This window comes from Myxocyprinus asiaticus, chromosome 35 (assembly GCF_019703515.2).
Source record: "Myxocyprinus asiaticus isolate MX2 ecotype Aquarium Trade chromosome 35, UBuf_Myxa_2, whole genome shotgun sequence".
NCBI lineage: Eukaryota > Metazoa > Chordata > Actinopteri > Cypriniformes > Catostomidae > Myxocyprinus > Myxocyprinus asiaticus.
Genome location: NC_059378.1, coordinates 35340341 through 35358901, shown reverse-complemented (window position 1 = coordinate 35358901; position 18561 = coordinate 35340341). Strand labels below are relative to the sequence as shown.

At 36.3% G+C, this 18561-nt stretch overlaps 1 protein-coding gene across 2 annotated transcripts in view; it reads left to right on the top strand.

Annotated features, from left to right (window-relative positions):
- LOC127426072 (ERC protein 2-like) overlaps positions 1–18561 on the top strand; it is a 118426-nt gene that overhangs the window by 78408 nt on the left and 21457 nt on the right. For both annotated transcript variants that reach the window (XM_051672562.1, XM_051672561.1), the window contains 8 exons: positions 1579–1653; positions 6135–6290; positions 8772–8939; positions 9197–9364; positions 11492–11629; positions 13534–13674; positions 13906–14046; positions 14983–15018. In XM_051672562.1, the coding sequence (XP_051528522.1) occupies positions 1579–1653; positions 6135–6290; positions 8772–8939; positions 9197–9364; positions 11492–11629; positions 13534–13674; positions 13906–14046; positions 14983–15018 (1023 nt within the window). The remainder of the gene's footprint in view (positions 1–1578; positions 1654–6134; positions 6291–8771; positions 8940–9196; positions 9365–11491; positions 11630–13533; positions 13675–13905; positions 14047–14982; positions 15019–18561) is intronic.

The window sequence follows — 18561 nt, the reverse complement described above, 5'->3', positions numbered from 1 at the left end:
TGTAATAATTATAAATAATTCAGATATTCAGATTGAAATGTATTGCATTATAATTTTGTAACATCTGATATAGTTTTTAATATTCTATTATAGTCCTAGTGATACATGATATGGCATAAATTATGTGTTTATGTTGATTTAATTCTTAGGGTAATGGTAATGATTCTCAATCTTAAGAATTTGTATTAATAAAATTATTAAATTAAAGTATTTAACATAAACAGATGAGACAATTTATGTTTTAAATCATTAGAAAAATCATAAAAATACTTGAACAAATTATAAAAATACCTGAGTAAAAAAAGATATTACAGAATAGCACAACATGACTTTCAGAACTAGGATGTATCATTGCTCTCAGATTTTAGGGTTTGATTCAGGGATTGTTTAATGGTTATGATTGTGTTTTTAAGTGGATTTTAAAGACACATTAAAAACTACTGCTGTCAATTTAGCGCATTCATTTACAGCGATTAATTATATAAAAAAAATAACGCGCTAAACAAAATAACACGATTAATCATGTGACATCCATAAATTCCCTATTAAAGGAATAGTTCACCCAAAAAAACAAAACAAAAAAAATACAGACAACACACATTATTTATTGTGTCAGTAAAGTGAAACTGCAACTCTCCGAAAAATAAGATACATATATCTTGATTGTGTTCCTCTTTTGGTGGCCTAATGTGAGGAATATTCTATATTTATCTCATGGAGTTCTGGAGAAAGAAACCTTTAGGCATCATAGATAAACATCTAAGGGTATATTTTCTACTTAGTTTATGTTTTTAGAAGTGCGTGTCAAGGCAGATGTTTCCTTTAACTGACAGTTTGATTTGAATCGAGCATGTCACTATATTTAGCAAGAGTCCGATTTTTGTTCTCACAGTTCAAAGTAAAGCATGTGATACAGTTGCTAATAATGTAACCGGCCAACTTTATGTACTTGCGCATTTGGCACGTTTCAAGTGTTAATTTTGGACCCTGTTTACATGGATATCTAACAGATATTTACACTAGTTATATTTTTCTGTCTTCCACACATCCACTTGAATAGAGCTTTCATTTTAGCGGGATTTCTATTTTGACAGAATTTTTTCACAAGTTAGTTATATCAAGCTTCCCATTAATGCTCTAATAGCTACTACCTTGACACATATGGCTGACCTTTCTTCTGTAAGCAACTCTTAAATTGTCTACTACCTCTGACTCTTCCTCTGCTGCTTTCTCTTTGGAAAGTCTGATGCTGCCACAGTGAATAGGGTCTATGCTTTCTCGTCTGCCACAATAATGTAATGTATTTCAATAATCTGAAATACATAAGAGTAATTTATTATTTTAACATTATACTACACATTTTATTTTAATGATATACATTGAATTGTGTGTGTGGGGGGGGGGGGGGTCTCAGCAAACATTAATAAATGTGAATAATTTAGTTTAATTTGATGAATTAATCGGCACATCATGTAATTAAAAAAGCAAATGAGATAAGCAAGTCCACATTTGTTTTACTACAGGATGATAGCTTCATGTGTTTGTTATTATGTTGATTATAATCTTGATTTCTCCCAGGAGCTTCATCGGAGAAACCAGCTTCACCCAGACCCTGGCAAAACTAAAGCCCTTCAAACTATTATAGAGATGAAGGTAAATATCTATGTATCTCTCTCTCTCTCTCTCTCTCTCTCTGTCTGTCTGCCAGTCTGTCTCTCTGTTTGTCAGTCAGTCTGTCTGTTTGTCTGTTTATCTGTCTATGTATTTATCTATCTTTCTGTCTGCCAGTCTGTCTGTCTGTCTGTCTGTATATCTATCTATCTATCTTTCTGTCTGCCAGTCTGTCTGTCTGTCTCTGTATCGCTATCTGTCTGTCTCTTTGTCTGTCTGTCTGTCTGTTTGTCTGTCTGTCTATATATCTATCTATCTATTTATTCGAGGTAGACCAAAATATCGGTTTTACCGATAGTTCCAAAAAGCAACTATTGGTTATCTGCAAAAGTCTCTTCCGATAGTTGCCGATAGACTTTTTTTTTTATTACTCCTCATCAATAAACCTCATCTTGTGAAATATATATATATATACAAAACTCTTCATCTGGTGAATATACAGTACTGTGCAAAAGTTTTAGGCACTTAAGATGTTTCACAAAAACATTTGTCTTAAGATGGTTATTTATATCTTCAGCTTTAGTGTGTCAATAGGAAAAATTCATTTTAGATTCCCAAACATTACATTTGCAAATAGAAAAGATTAGAATAGATGAACAGGGAGCCCTGCAACAGATGTCATGTCCCCCACAGAGACCCCCACTGAATATTGTGTCTTTGAGATTACATAAAGAGATAGAAGCGATTGAGACAGCCTAAATAGATAGAAGAACTGTGGTGAATTCTTCAAGAAGCTTGGAACATCCTATCTGCAAACAACCAAGAAAAACTGTGTCCAGGTGTACTTAGGAGAATTGGGGCTGTTTTAAAGGCAAAGGTGGCCACACCAAATATTGATTTAGCTTTTTTATGTTTAATGGACTTTGTATGACATAAATTGATAAATGAAAACTATTTATGGCATTATTTTTGAAGACATCCTCACTATGCAACATTTTTCAGAAGTGCCTAGAACTTTTGCACAGTACTGTATAGGCTATACAAAGCTTCATTTGGTAATTACTTGCATATAGAGCATTATAACAGAGCCAAGTCCATTGTTTTTCTAGTTATTATTGGAACTTTGGTTGCACACTAAACTGCTTTTGGGATTTTATTCATTTTGGACTCTTGGTCTGTGCCTGTCATGGGGCTGTCAAATTAAAACTCGAATATTCGTCAAATTTAAGAAAAAAAGTGCACATTCGAATGCTTAAACTGTGCATTTGAATTTTGGATGTGTGCCAAGCACTGACGATGACCTCAGATCGATCGCATCCTTGCACTAAAAAAAGGCTAGACACAGTGCAACAAGTTTAACAGAAAGCAGGTTTCTCAAGATGCTTTTTAAAAAGCATTGTCACCCTCAATTAAATATATTAAAGCTTGATAATATTGTATATTGGCAAAGCATATTTCCTTGAATCTCGGCGAACACACACACAAAAATCCTACATCAAAACTAATAAACATGTATGATCTTGCAGATCAGTGTGTCCTAATTTGCAGGCGCAGCATTCTGCTTTCATGCCTTCATTGTAAAATTGAGCAATTGACTGGTAAAGATTTCTGCTCTCACATAGAGAATTTCATAGCGGAATTATATCACTTAATCGACTGCCTGTTGCTTTCAATTTCTGCTTCGAGATAAAGTGCACATAACTGCTGGTCAGTTTCCCAAAGCCAAATATACACATTAACGATAAGTGAAATGTAAAAAACTGACTCTAGATTAGTGATTGCAGATAACATCTTCCGACATCGCTTGCTGCATTCATGCGCAGAGAAAAAAGCCATAAATGATTGTACATTAGAAAAAAACTTCTTAAACGAAGGCAGTGTAATTCGTGAATTATATAATTTTTATTTCTTTTAGGATTATTACACATGATTTCATCTATATATACAGTATTGGACAAAATCTCACTATATGCCAGGAACAAACATGGCACATGGTATCTACTAATACAATAATTATTATATAATTAACCACAGTCCTACGATTAACCACGATTGCATACAATTCGTACATATAAAATTGTAGGGAATATAAATCAAGCAACAATACTGAAAAAGAGAAAAACATTCACTGCTCTTTTCTGGTTGACTTAATATGCCCTTTAAAACTGAACACAAAATTGGGATGAGAATTTGCTCATTTTAATTTACAGACCTGCATTTTGATAGCATTAAATCAGAAGCCTATTAATGTATCAAATCTACAGTAGCCTAATAATCATTCCGTGGAGACAACTGAAGAACAATTATGAATTTCACTTTTACCTGTATTTCCTAGTACCAGTCCATGTTTTCATTATTGCAATAAATGACTCAAACAAACTTTAAAGTTGAAAAGATTGTGGTTTTCTGAGTTGGTTGTGTCACTCAGGTCCAAATTGCACGTATGCGAGTTTCTGCACCACCTCACATGTTATATCACTTGTAGAGGCATATTTGATGACTTGTTAAATTATCAAATGTACAGATCTGAAATTTTGTTATTGTATTGTTGTGTTTTAGTATATAAAATCTTGCTGTTTATTTTGTAATGGTTAACAATGGCTGTAAGATAATTGGGTCTACCAGACCTTCATTATCATTTGTAATCAGTCAAATATTTCTCTGTTAGAACATATGTCATTGAACATCTTCAAATAATGCCTTAATATTTTTTTCTAAATATCTTTCTACCCACCCACCCATCCATCCATCCATCCATCTATCTATCTAGTATGCCATGCAGTGTTTGCTCAGGAAGAACAATAGCAAACAGAATATTAACAAAATGGTTCAGGGAGACAAGAGAAGTGTTTGATGGCAGAGCCACTGCAGTATGCTGCTTAATGGCAGAATGGAGCATTAAGTGGGTTTGTGCATTAAGAGGCAGAGAGCGACTCCTGCCAACAGTAGCGTTACACATGACTCTAAAAATAAAACATGACCTCATGCACGGCACGCACACACCACACAGGTCCCCTCTGATTGGAGCTAATTTTTACCCAGAGTTCACCTCTGCTTCCATGTGACACGAAAGCACAATCGACTCTCATTAAAGTGCAACACAGGTCCTAACCTGTAAATTTTGCCGCATCCATTGGATTTATACATTTTCCTTTGAGCTAAACTGATGTCTTACCAAAAAAGCTTTCTGTTTGCTCTATGCTTTTCAAATCCACCTGTTCAGAACTGGTTTCCATAGTGCTTATAAACTTTAGCATCATTGGTAGTGTTCTCTCACCCCATTGGCTGAGCTGGGATGCTGATTCTGGTGCCATGGGAACAGGTGGCGTTGTTTACAACACAGAGAGCATGAATGCAGGCGTGGGAGAGGATGACAGAGAAAGAGAGAAATATGAGCTGTTTGCTTATGCGTTGAAGATGGATATTATCCTGCATACAGCCACAAGGTATAATATTACATCCTTATATTTGCTGAAACAAATAGCTCTGTTCTGAGAGCTATTTGTTCTGAGCCTTAAAATATTAATGATATGCATATGCTGCAATTTATTTTCATTAATCAGTATTTTTGTCTTGTATTACATTATAAAAATCTAAACATCCTTAAAAGAAGATACATTTTCTTGAGAAGCTCTAAACACCCTTGAAACAAGCAAAATTGATTAAAATATATTAGGATTTGTTGTCAGAGGATATATCTCGAGTCAATTTTATTTTTCTTAACCCATTCACAAATTGTGTTTTATTGTTTTAGGCATAAATGAAAAAAAAATTATTGAGTTTAATGCTTAAAACATGACACACAAAAAAAAAAAAAAAGAAGAAAAAAAGTACGTCTACAAAAAAATTATTAGATGCGATTAGATCTAGGGAATTGACTCACTGTGTACATACTTGAGAAATGGGATGTTCATTTTCAGATGCCTTGTGTGAAAATGGTGCCGATTGATGTCTGTTCAAACAAAAAGACAGAAAGAGTGAGCAAGAGAGAGAGAGAGAGTGAGAGAGAGAGCTAATGGGAAGGGCGGGTTACCAGAGAGCACACACGAGAAAGAACAGCAAACCTTCTCTTATGTCTGAATGGGAGATGGACCAAAGCTAATGCCAAAGACATTGTATTATTTATTTAAAAAGCTGAAGAAGCTGCAACGCTGCAACTCTCAGTCTTGCAGTCCACAGGCTGGGCAGAAGCACGCACGCTGCTCTCTCCTTCCCAGAACGTCTCTCTGCCGTGCTGGATGTGTGCTCAGTACTACCAAATGGTGATTACATGCTGATCCATTAGCATGAGAGAGACAGATTCAGCTTTGGCTATGCAGCATACTGCAGTTACTCACTCGCATTGCTTTAAGACATTACAGTTTTGCATGTCCTATCTCCCTGTCTTCCTCTTGATTTGATTGCGCCTATCTGTTGGGAATTTAGTTTGACATGCTTCGATCTTTAGAATCCACCACAAGTTATTCTAGCTTAATATAATGGAATACAGCATTGCTAATTTTTACACTAAACTGTTTATCCAGGACACCAAAATCGCGTCACTGGAACGCAACATTCGGGACCTGGAGGACGAGATTCAGATGTTAAAGGCGAATGGATTGCTAAACACTGAGGACCGTGAGGAGGAGATCAAACAGATGGAGGTCTACAAGAATCACTCCAAGTTCATGAAGACCAAGGTAAAGTTCCTCTTTGGTGAACTAAAAATTTTAAGCAGAAGTTCTCATATGTATACAAGTAATTGATAAAGTCTGTGACCTTATTGGTATCGGTTATCGGTAGTATTAAGTTATTTGTTAGGCAGATATTGTTAGCAGGTAATATCGGTATACTAAACCTGATGTCATTTAAAGCATATGATTTCACTTGGTTTGAAATTTTTTTTGATTAAAACAGGCAAAACAGTATAGATGTATAATATCGGCCATCATATCGGATATTGGCTACTATATCAGTATCAAATAACTAATTATCGGCTATTGGTTTCAGCCTAAACTCCGATGTCAGTGCATAGTTAGGTTAAATAGTCATTTGATCATCTAGAAATTATTTTCTTTCACATATACAGTGAACTATTTTTAGTATATCTGAGCACAGGACATCCTGTCTCATGGATTGGTAATGATGGGTTTGCTGAGTAATGCTAGAAGCAGCACCATTGAAATAGGATCTGAGTAACAATTTCTCACGGCTGTGCTGACAATGTTTCCTGTCAAAACACATCAGTCTGTTTGGTCTAGTATTAGTTTATTATCATTTCTTACCCCACAAACTAAATCTCAATCCGCATACTTAGTCAGAATGTACTTACAGCATTGGCAGTATCTGTACTTTATCTGTACTGTTACTTTACATATGTTGCCAGTATTGTGTCTAGAAACATCACAAACCACTGCCACTTGGAGTTGTGGGCAATATTAGACCAAAGTGCATACACAGATGCATACATCGAAAACACAGCAAAAATTGTATGCCATTGGGGCACCTCTGACACTGTTATCAATGGACTGTAATTCGAGACAAACCAGTCCTAATCTCACATACTATATAAAAATGATAGTTTTTGAATTGGGATTGTGTCTTTGTTCTTTGAGCTGATCTTTAATAATATTGTGGGGCAGATTCACTAACAGTTGCGCCACTTTGCACGTGTTATTTCAGCGCAAATACCTGCGTCTTATTCACTAACTACACGCAATCAAGTTTAGCGGGCGCAGTCAGCGCAGAAATTGCGCTATCTTCATTATTTAAATTAAGTCATTGCTATTTCTTTCCGTGCAAACACACCTCCTTTCTATGTAAATTAGGCTCATTAAAGATTGCGCTTCATTCACAAAACTCTGTACAATTTGCCCTACTCAATTTACATAGCGCATTACCGCCACATGAAAGTAGGCTGTAAAATTAATTTTATTTAAAAGAGATCATTTCAGCAGTAATTAATCAAATAATCATCAAATGATGTTGAAGAGCGTTATAACCTGGCATATATCCAGAAGCACAAGTTCTGCATGTTTAAGATATGATCCAGGTGTCTGGATCAAAGTGATGCTGTTCAGTCCCGGCAGGGTGGGTCAAATACAGTGGTCTGCTCAGAGTCGGACCGTAAGATCAGAATTACACTTGCAGATTGGTTGCCTGATCTGCATAATTCCTTTAGTGAATTGGGTGCTAAACGAGTGCAGTTAGCGCGTGCAAAAAAACAGCACTTTTAACGGGCGCAATTCATTTTTAGTGAATCTGCCCCTCTGTGTTACGGTTTGTCTGATTTGCTCCAAGACAACATCTTTAACACTTTCATGGCTTGCTTCTTGATAGAAAAGTTTACATTATCTGTCATCTATTTGGCTCAAGTAATTTGTACTCTCATTAGTTAGTGCAGGTAGATTTTTGTGCGTATGCGTATGGTATTTCCATATGCATGTGGGATGTCTTTCCTGTAACATGCTTGTAAGTCAGCTGGGGGGGGGGGGGTGTTGCTGTGATATTTATAGAACATATTTCATCAATAATAGAAATGGCTAATGTATATTAAATAGGGATTGCGTTCTAAAATCTATATTTTATGCGAGGAGAGTACAGATGTAGCATACTCCCATACTGGTTTTAATTTAACATGTTTTATTGTATAGAGTATAAAACTGTGCGGTTTGTAACATTGTATGCACTAAAACTTGCAAATTCCTTCTAGTTACTAAAATGGACTTCAGTGGACTTTAGACTATTTTAAAACTGAAGTGTGTAATTTCTGCGCGACTACAATCACCAAACAGAAATGCAAAAGTAATTCATATTTTCAAATAAACATGAACCTTTTTTCCATTGATTGGTTAAACAGATAGTCCCACCCCAGAATCACGCCATTGGTTGAGCCAGTGTGCTTGTGCGGGCTTGTTGGGATGCTCATGTAATGTTTTCATAGAGCCATAGTTTTACACTTTTAGTGGGAAATCAACCTATAAATGGCTTACTTACAGTATTTTTGTCTCTACATATTAAGATGGAATATGAGAAAGTATTTTAACATCACAAAAATTACAAGCTTCAGATTTAAGGTGTTATTGCCATTGGCAATTTGAATAACACTATCAAAATCAATAAAAATACATCCAAATAACAGAAAACACTCCATCTCTCTTGTCTTTCATGATACATTTTAGATCGACCAGTTAAAGCAGGAGCTCTCGAAAAAAGAGTCTGAGCTATTGGCTCTGCAAACAAAGCTGGAAACTCTAAACAACCAGAATTCAGACTGCAAACAGCATATTGAAGTGCTTAAAGAGTCCCTCACTGCCAAAGAGCAACGTGCTGCCATTCTACAAACAGAGGTAACATAATCTATCTAATATATATATATATATATATTTTTTTTTCCAAAGCAACCATCATTTCAACCAAATGAACATTGATGCAAGCTAAAACACAGTAAAATTCTATATAAAAATAAGACATGTTTTTCATACTGTTTTACTAAAACATTTTAATATGAAAAATTGCACATGTTCGTGAACATTTCTCAGTGATGCCACAAACAAATTGATTAATTAGAGTTTTAAAATGATTGTTCTCAACTGTGTTTGGTCAGGTGGACGCTCTTAGACTGCGTCTGGAGGAGAAGGAGTCGTTCCTTAATAAGAAGACGAAGCAACTACAAGACCTAACGGAGGAGAAAGGAACACTCGCAGGAGAGATCAGAGATATAAAAGACATGCTAGAAGTTAAAGAACGCAAGATCAACGTCCTTCAGAAGAAGGTAAATCATAGAGAAGTTAAAGGTTAGACGCCAGGTCAAAAGGTCAGTCTAGAGGTAGAGCGCTTACAGTAAAGGTGAGAAAATTATTTGTGTAGTGTGCATTAATGACTGTTAACAGCTGCCAATTTTCCATCATCAGGCCAAACGGTTCTGAGCATGATGAGTAACTGGAGTTCTAGCAGCAGTTCGACTTGAACACGGTTCGGTACCATTGCAAACCCTTCCACCCATAGATTTCTCTGCACAGTTAGCTAACCAAACAAAACCGTAACCGTGTCAACGTGCGGTACAGACCGCCATGATTCAGCAATGGTAACCGCTAGGCCTGCCTACATAGGGCATTTCAAATAAGTTGCATATGAAGTTTCATTTCGGTTAGCATGGTTAGCTTAGAAGGTAGCTGCCTTTGTAGGCAGTATGTTGATGTCTTTCATTCCATCTCAGTAGTCTTCTTTCAACAGCTATTTCATTTTTTCCTCTTATTTTTCTCTCTCTTCTTCTATAACCACATGCTTTACTGGCTTCATCCACTGTTTTCATGTTGTCCAGTAACTGGAAAAAAGCCACAATCTGCTTCAAACTCGATTTAACCTCTGATCTCTTGCTATGTGTGCTGGTGTGGTAGCACAACTATTTTAGCTGATATTTTAAAATCAAATATGAAATACTTTATTATATGATGATGGACCTGATAAGAAGTAGAACTACTCTTAGCCTTCAAAACCGCTTCAGTTCTTTTTCAAACCCTGTCATGCAGTTCTTGAACAGTGTGTAACGGGATATTCCATCATTCATGAAGAAGAAAAAGCATCCAGTTTTTTTACGGATGGAGGAAGTGAAAATCTAGCCCATTATCTGACCATACAGAGCAATCATCAGATAAAAATATTCCCATGAGATGACTGCCCATACCATTAGAGGCCAACCTCCATGTTTCACAGTCAGCAATGGACATTGTGGGCTGAAACACCCTTAGGCTTTCTTGGTGTAAAACAAGGTGAAAGATAAACCATCCGACTGTATTAAGGGGCGATCACACTACACTTCACATGCCATTTACTCCCATTCAAACGCTTCTGAATGCAGGAGACCGGAAAAGTTTGGTGAACTCTGACATGCAAATCTAGATGGCGAGAAGACGTGTGACCAATAGGAGATCGAAATATCCCGCACTGGCCTCTTGTCTCAATTTAATGTATACATATTTCAAAGCTGCGTGTTCTTATTCTTTCTGGAAAGTGAGTAGATGGTATATTCTTACATTTTGAATATAATATTATTTGTTATTTGTGATTTTTATTATTTATAAAAACCAGAAGCCCTCGTGCGAGACATCATATTCTGGTCCGTTGCGATGTCCGAAATAATTTTGCACGCTCGAAGCCCATTGTAACCGGGGCTTTACTTTTTCATCTGTTTTTTTGGTGTCTAGGTTTTGTGGCTCTTACACCACCAGATTATCCATCTTTTCAAAGACGACTTTAAAATAATGTTACTGTTTAAATGAAGCTTTCCACATACAGCAATGTGAAGTAGCCATCAAACCCTGTCAGTAAACTCTTGTGACAATTGTTCATCATTGCCAATGCAGTTTGTTGGTATTTGAAATTTGCAGTCATTGTTTTGATTGTCAGCTGTTATAAATGTAAAAACTGTGGCTGTTTTTGTGACTGATGTAGCTGCAGTTTAGACACTGGCTATTTGTTATATTTGCAACTAAGTGATTTGCCTCATATTGCTTTTAAAACTTTAATATCACATTGGAAATTAGCAGTCCTCTTTTACAGGTGACACTGCTGTTTAGCATCCAATTTACTCTAAAGTGACTCACCTTTGCAGCTGCGTTTGAATTACCTCACATTTAAACTCCTTTTCAGTTTAAATGTGTTGTTTAAAGGAGAATTTCTGTGACGCTAGAGCAATCAACCTACAAATAACTTACTTATAGGGTCTGCACATTAAACTTAGATAAGAGAAAGGATAAAAATTAAAAAAAAGACAATTCACTCTCAAGATTTTATGTTAACCCCTGTACGTTTATCTAGATTTTGTGAATAACTACATCAAAATCTAGCTAAACAACTAGACACGATAAATCCACACTGTTTTCTCTTCTTTCTCTCTTAGATTGAGAATCTTCAGGAGCAGCTGAGGGATAAAGATAAACAGCTGGGTAATCTGAAGGACAGGGTGAAATCTCTCCAGACAGACTCCAGCAACACAGATACTGCTCTCGCCACACTGGAGGAAGCACTGTCTGAGAAGGTAGATGACCAAAAACAATTCCAAATCAGAAATGGAAATAAAAGCTTTACTTCCAGATTTAGGTTTTTGGTGAGTGTAGCCGGATGTAGGCACGGGCGTGGGTGGGCTGAGCCCACCCAATAAAACGTTTGGCAAACTCAGCATTAAATAAAATATTAGATTTTTTACTATTTGTGCATTGGTTAAAAGAAATGTGGAGGCGGGCTATGTGTTGCAAATATTGAGGGTGGATTTTTGGAAATCTGTAGTATTTTTCTATTTTTGTCATTGGCCGAAAGCAACAACACACTCAAGAAGTGGCTGCTGCAAACCAGAGAGTCAGAGATGTCACAAGAGTGAGAATAGTAATACAATATATTTTTGTGCAATGCTAGGTTTTTAGTGCCCATAAAGAAGCCTGGTAATGTCTTGAGCAGTGACTTTGTGGCTTATGTTAATGTACCACAGGCACCCTCTTCCCGCTCATCAAATATCTCCCTCCACCTCAGCTCCCCAAAATCACGCTGCGGGTGTTCACGAAATACTGGACCTGAATTGTACAGCACTATACCCGCCAATATTAGCTGATGGTACCGTACGCGGCAATGACTGGATTCAATGTTTTGCAGGATGCATGCTTCTGTTTCCCCTTTTGTACGTTCAGTGTCGCTGAGAGATGCTGTCTTCACCTCGCGTCTTACATCTCTTTTATGTACATATTTTTACAGTGCTGTGATAGTTTGTTGTTTTTTGTAATTACACTTTAAACTACTCTGTTTTTGCCATGAAAATAACCTTTGGTGCTGATATGGCATTACTTTCCATCCATCCATCAGTCCATCCATCAAATTATTTTGATGTGGATTTTGTATTTACTGCATTTTCAAATAAAGTTTTCTCTAAATTGTAGCATATGAGCCAAACTTGTCTGTCACAGGACAGATCATAGTCTAAAAGACTAATTTCAGTCATAACACAATTTAGCGTTTTGCTTTTGAAGGGCAGTATAATGGCTAATTACATTTCTATTTAACCAATTAATCAGAAAAGTCAAAGAGAACTAATCATCATCATTTAATATATAATTACTTCTGTAATCCGTCTTTTCAATACGACGGCCGCTGATACTTTAAAGTTTAAAAAAGCACCCAAACGTATTGTAAAATTATGTGGTTCATGCGTCATATTCCAAGTCTTCTGAAGGCAAACTATAGGTCTTGGTGAGAAACAAGTTTTTTGCTGAAAAAGGACTTAAATTTTGGTTTGTTTCTCACCAAAAACTAATCATATGTCATAAGTCGCATGGACCAATTGCAAGTTTACTTAATTCATGCCATTTATTTTATTTTATTTACTATTTATATTAATTTTGTAGTTTTTACATAAAAAAGTATTTAAAGGCGCAGTCACATTTATCTTCGCACAGCAAAATTCTGCTGGCAAACTACAGTCATCTTAATAGGAATCCGAGCCCTCGTGGATTTCGCGTTGAGTTCAAGTTTGGTGAACTTTTACAGGCCACGTTGACCAATAAGAAGTTGCTTGGATTGGCAGTGACCTCTGTGTGGGCGCTGCTTCGTACACAGCTACACTGAATATTCACAATGGACAACGATATCATTTTAGTGGCGAGTTTCTTTTTAACTTCACTCTCCCAGATTATAAAGTGCAGCATTTAAAAAAGGCTAGTTTCACATGCACTCAACATCCGCCCACTCCATCGTCCGTAGAATTTCGCCGTGCAAAGTTAAATGTTACCGTGCCTTAATAACATATTTTCACTGGTTTGTATTTCTGCATTGTCTTTATTTGCCGGTTAAGAAGAAAAATGCATGAGAAGTATGAGTGTTGGAGAAGTTGAAATCGTTTCAGCATGCTCAGTTAGCCGTGAGTGCAGGCTAAATAAAGAGTTTTTTTTGTCACAGGAGCGAATTATCGAACGCCTGAAAGAACAGCGAGAGAGAGAGGACCGAGAGAGACTGGAAGAGGTGGACACGTATAAAAAAGAGAATAAAGACCTGAAAGAGAAGGTGAACTCTTTACAGCTGGAGCTAACAGAGAAAGAGGTACGGCTGCTTGATTTTGTTGCGTATGTGTTCCTGAAGCTCAACTGGTAGAGCATGGTGCAAGCAACGCCCAAGATCATGGGTTTGATTTCCAGGGAATGTACAAACTGATAAAATGTATACCTTGAATACACTGCAAGTGTATTAAAAGCGTCTGCCAAATGCATAAATGTTAATGTGTGAGTGTTTGGCCGGACTGTCAGCTCTCCTCTTGTCTACCTCCTCCTCCAGTCGAGTCTCATAGATTTAAAGGAACACGCCTCGTCGCTGGCCTCATCTGGTCTCAAGAAAGACTCCAAGCTCAAGTCCCTTGAGATAGCAATCGAGCAGAAAAAGGAGGAATGCAATAAACTGGAGACACAGTTACAAAAGGTCAGATTTTCTCGCGCAACATTTTTACTTGTTATATTGGTCCATATTGACAAAGCCAATTAATTAGTTGATTTTTGACCACTTTGGGATTATCGCATCATCCAATAACCATGCACTACATGCACTAGATGGATGTTTTTGATGGTTGTGCCACGTCTTGCTGTTTTTTCAGTGTCTTGTGCAGGAGCACCGTAGTTTTTAGACACCGTGTCAAGTTAAAAAGAACTTCAACTTTTAAAAACACGTTTTAAGACACCTGCGTTCTGCTCTATTCATTGCGCTATTCTATTCGTTGGCCACACATTTTAGGGGCCGTTCACACTGAATGTGTTTTTGTTTCTGTCTGTTTGTTTTAAATGCACTAGTTTGACTACTTTGACCGTTGCGCCACATCTCGCTGTTTTTTCAGTGTCTCATGCCAAGATTTTTGACGCCTTGTCAAGTAAATAAAAACTTCCAACTTTTAAAAATGCATTTCAATATAGCTGCATTCTGTTTTATTTGTTGCGACTAGCTTATTTTAGTGCAAGAACGAGTTCGGTCTGTACGGCTCACTTGGGCATCATTGGAACTTTATTGAAAAATTGATATGATGTTGCGATGTGATTGGTTAATTCTTTTCTGACAGCAGCTGTGTTTCAAGACCTTGTTAGCTGTCCACCTAGACAGCATTTTTATTTTATTTTTTTTGTCAGCATTAGAGTGTTCTGAATATTAAGTCTGAATGATTCGAATGCTCTTTAGGAAGGCAGATCACGTGTTCAAGGTTTTGAAACACAGCCAGGTTGTTCTTATGTTATGTTACTCTCTGGTCATTTGCATTCTCCTGTGTAAAACATTATCATTAACCTGAAAGAAGAGCTAATGATAAGGCTTGTGTTGTTTTCCTTATCCTCCTTCTCCTCATTTCCCATAATTCCCTCCTTTGCAATGTAGCAAGCAGAGCAGCTGTTCAGTCAAATGAACAATCTTGTAAGTGTTTCTCTGGATCTGTATACAACACATTGAAATCATGAGGACACTACACAATCAGTTCTATTCTTTTAGCTCTACTGTAGTTAAACTTTCTTTAAATTCATATTTTGTTCAATGTAGAGATTTACAGTATATGGAATTGTAGGCCGTGCTGCTTTGGAGACCTAGATTTGTAATCCATGGTCTGATGATTTTTAATTAAAGGTGCATCCTGTGATTAATGTAACATAACTGTATGCCTATTAGTTGCAGCATTTTGTTGTAAGTGTGGGAGATATCAAAAGGAAAGATGTGGGAGTGTAGTTATTGTTATTGTAGCACCACTACTGGCCTGCAGAGGGAGGAGTTACACATGGTCTTTATGGACCAGGTTTGCTTGATAATGATCTGAAGTATTTAAATGATGTAAATAACATAAAATACATTAAATGTGGCTTTCAGTTTGGCAAAAATTTAAATGTGAGCATGATTTATGGTTTGTAAAATAATAAGTAAATTGTAAATTGTAAATATATATATATATACACACACACACACACACATTATAAAATTCTAAAAATGTCAGGCAAATGTTTTTTAATAATATGTCCAATTCATCCATAAAATTCCTCCTTAGTTCTGTGCATTTCTCAAAAATTTTTTGTAATTTTACTTGTGCAATCACACAACCTGTATAATATCTTTAGCCTAATGTTAATTTAGTTTTTTTAATTATAAACATTATAAATTTAGCAGCAATACTGAGAACAGCACCCAAACCAACAAAATAAAACTGTCAGCAGTGTTCAGAAACAAAACACTGTATTGTTTCCTCGTGCTTCCAATGTCGAATATGAATTTGTTTCCTTGAAAGTGAATACCCAGATGCTTAAATGCATATGTCTGGCTATTTGAAAGCAATCACATTGCAAAGTATCTTACCACTGAACCATGGAGCAATAATCCACACGGCCCTGTTATTGCATGTTGCATTGCATGCTCCTTGGTCTTTTGTGTTTAATTCCACCCTTGTCATGCAAACATTTCGGGAATCTAGAATATCAGTTTCAGTAGTGTTCACCTTTGAAAAACTTGTTTTGAAGTTTGTTTATGGCTGTTTTTTCAACTTTGCACTGTGTATTTCTAGAAAGTAAAGTCTTGTTAAAACGTTTTTCACACACTCATTATTTATATATATATATATATATATATATATATATATATATATATATATATATATATATTTCTACTAACAATGTCCAACAGTTTATAAACATGCATCACATGTATGTCTTAATTTATGTTTTTTTAAGTCATGAAAATTCCCACTACAGTGTCATTTTCACCACATCTCAATTTTTTTTTTTTTTTTTTTTTTTACGTTTTTGCAATAAAATGGCTGCATCCTTTCTAATGCTGATTTCAAAGCTAACATTTTATTTATCCTAAATACACACAATGAAATAACTTGACAAAATATTTAGCTTGATGTTTACCTTAATCACGTGTCATATTTCATCTCAAGCGTGCTTTTCACTGACACTTTTGCTGACTTGGTTAACAAGTACACAAACTTTTAGAGAAAATGTATTAGGAGCTAAATTGTTTGGTGTGGTGAAAATGACGCCACAATTGTTGTATTTTTTATTTATTTTTTAATTGATAGAAATCATTTCAACATAATAAATATTGAAATGGTTTGTTTATTTCACTCTTTGTGTATATTATCCTAGTTTTAAACATAATAATTTTTTTAATGGAATTTCATAGTTTAATATTAAAAGTCTGGGTCTAGGACCTATTCATAAAAGGCATTTCAAAAGTATCAAAAATAAATGATCAAGGCCTGGTAAAAAGTTTCTAGGTCTGTTTTAATATGACCATATAACAGAAAGAAAAAAGTTGAAATATATTTGTTTTAATAAAATCAACCCCTCAAAAATGAAACTGACCAAAGTTGAGGAAACACCCTTTTTTTATTTATAAATTTTTTTAATGAATTTTTTTTTATTTTATTTTTTTGTGGCGAAAACCATGGTTTTACTATAATCATATTATAGTAACTATGAAAAGTAAGTTACTATGGTTTTACTACAAATATTGTAGTAAAACCATAATAACCACAAAATTATGATCTTTATTACCATAGTTTTCGTTTTCCTGTATTATTACTATGGTATTACTACAAATACCAAGGTTAAAATATGGTTGCTATAGTAAAACCATGGTAAATGTATTGCGAGTGAATGCAAAACGTCTCGGTTATGTACATAACCTCGGTTCCCTGAGACAAGGGGAACGAGACATTGCGTCACTAAGGTGACGCATATAGGAAGTGCCTTTTTTCACAACCTAGTTGAAACCTCTCTACAATAACGGCAATTCTAATATTGGCTATGGTGTTTGAGCCCCACCCATTTAAGCGTGAAGCTGTCCGCTATAAAATCCGGCGCACAAACACCATTCCTCAGAATTTTCTGACTTAGGGACAAAGAGCGCATCGTTCGCATCTCAAAGAACTCTGAGTCTTGTAGTGCGGCCAGCTTACGCAATGTCTCGTTCCCCTCGTCTCAGGGAACCGAGGTTACATACGTAACCGAGACGTTCCCTTATGACTCAGAACACTTGACAGAGTCCCATCACGCCGCAATACACAACATAACCTTCCAGAGAGGAAACCTTTTTGGAGTGCTGAACCAGTTTGGCCCGCCACTGAGTATGCTTTTCCAGCCAGTGCTGATGTTAGTCGACACTGCTTGTGTGTGTGTGCGTGTGTGTGTGTGTGTGTGTGTGTGTGTGTGCGTGTATATATATATATATATATATATATATATATATATATTCTCAAAAAATTAGAATATCGTTCAAAATATTAGAATAAAGAATTTATAATACAGAAATGTCGACCTTCTGAAAAGTATGATAATTTATGCACTCAATACATGGTCGGGGCTCCTTTTGCACGAATTACTGCAAATAATTATTGCTCAGTGGTCCAGAGTCCTCTTTTCAGATGAAAGTAAATTTTGCATTTCATTTGGAAATCAAGGTCCCAGAGTCTGGAGGAAGAGTGGAGAGGCACAGAATCCAAGTTGCTTGAAGTCCAGTGTGAAGTTTCCACAGTCAGTGATGATTTGAGGTGCCATGTCATCTGCTGGTGTTGGTCCACTGTGTTTTCTCAAGTCAAGAGTCAATGCAGCCATCTACCAGGAGATTTTAGAGCATTTCATGCTTCCATCTGCTGACAAGCTTTATGGAGATGCTGATTTCCTTTTCCAGCAGGACTTGGCACCTGCCCACAGTGCCAAAACTACTAGTAACTGGTTTGCTAACCATGGTATTACTGTGCTTGATTGGCCAGCCAACTCGCCTGACCTGAACCCCATTGAGAATCTATGGGGTATTGTCAAGAGGAAAATGAGAGACACCAGACCCAACAATACAGACGAGCTGAAGGCCGCTATTAAAGCAACCTGGACTTCCATAACACCTCAGCAGTGCCACAGGCTGATTGCCTCCATGCCACGCTGCATTGATGCAGTAATTTGTGCAAAAGGAGTC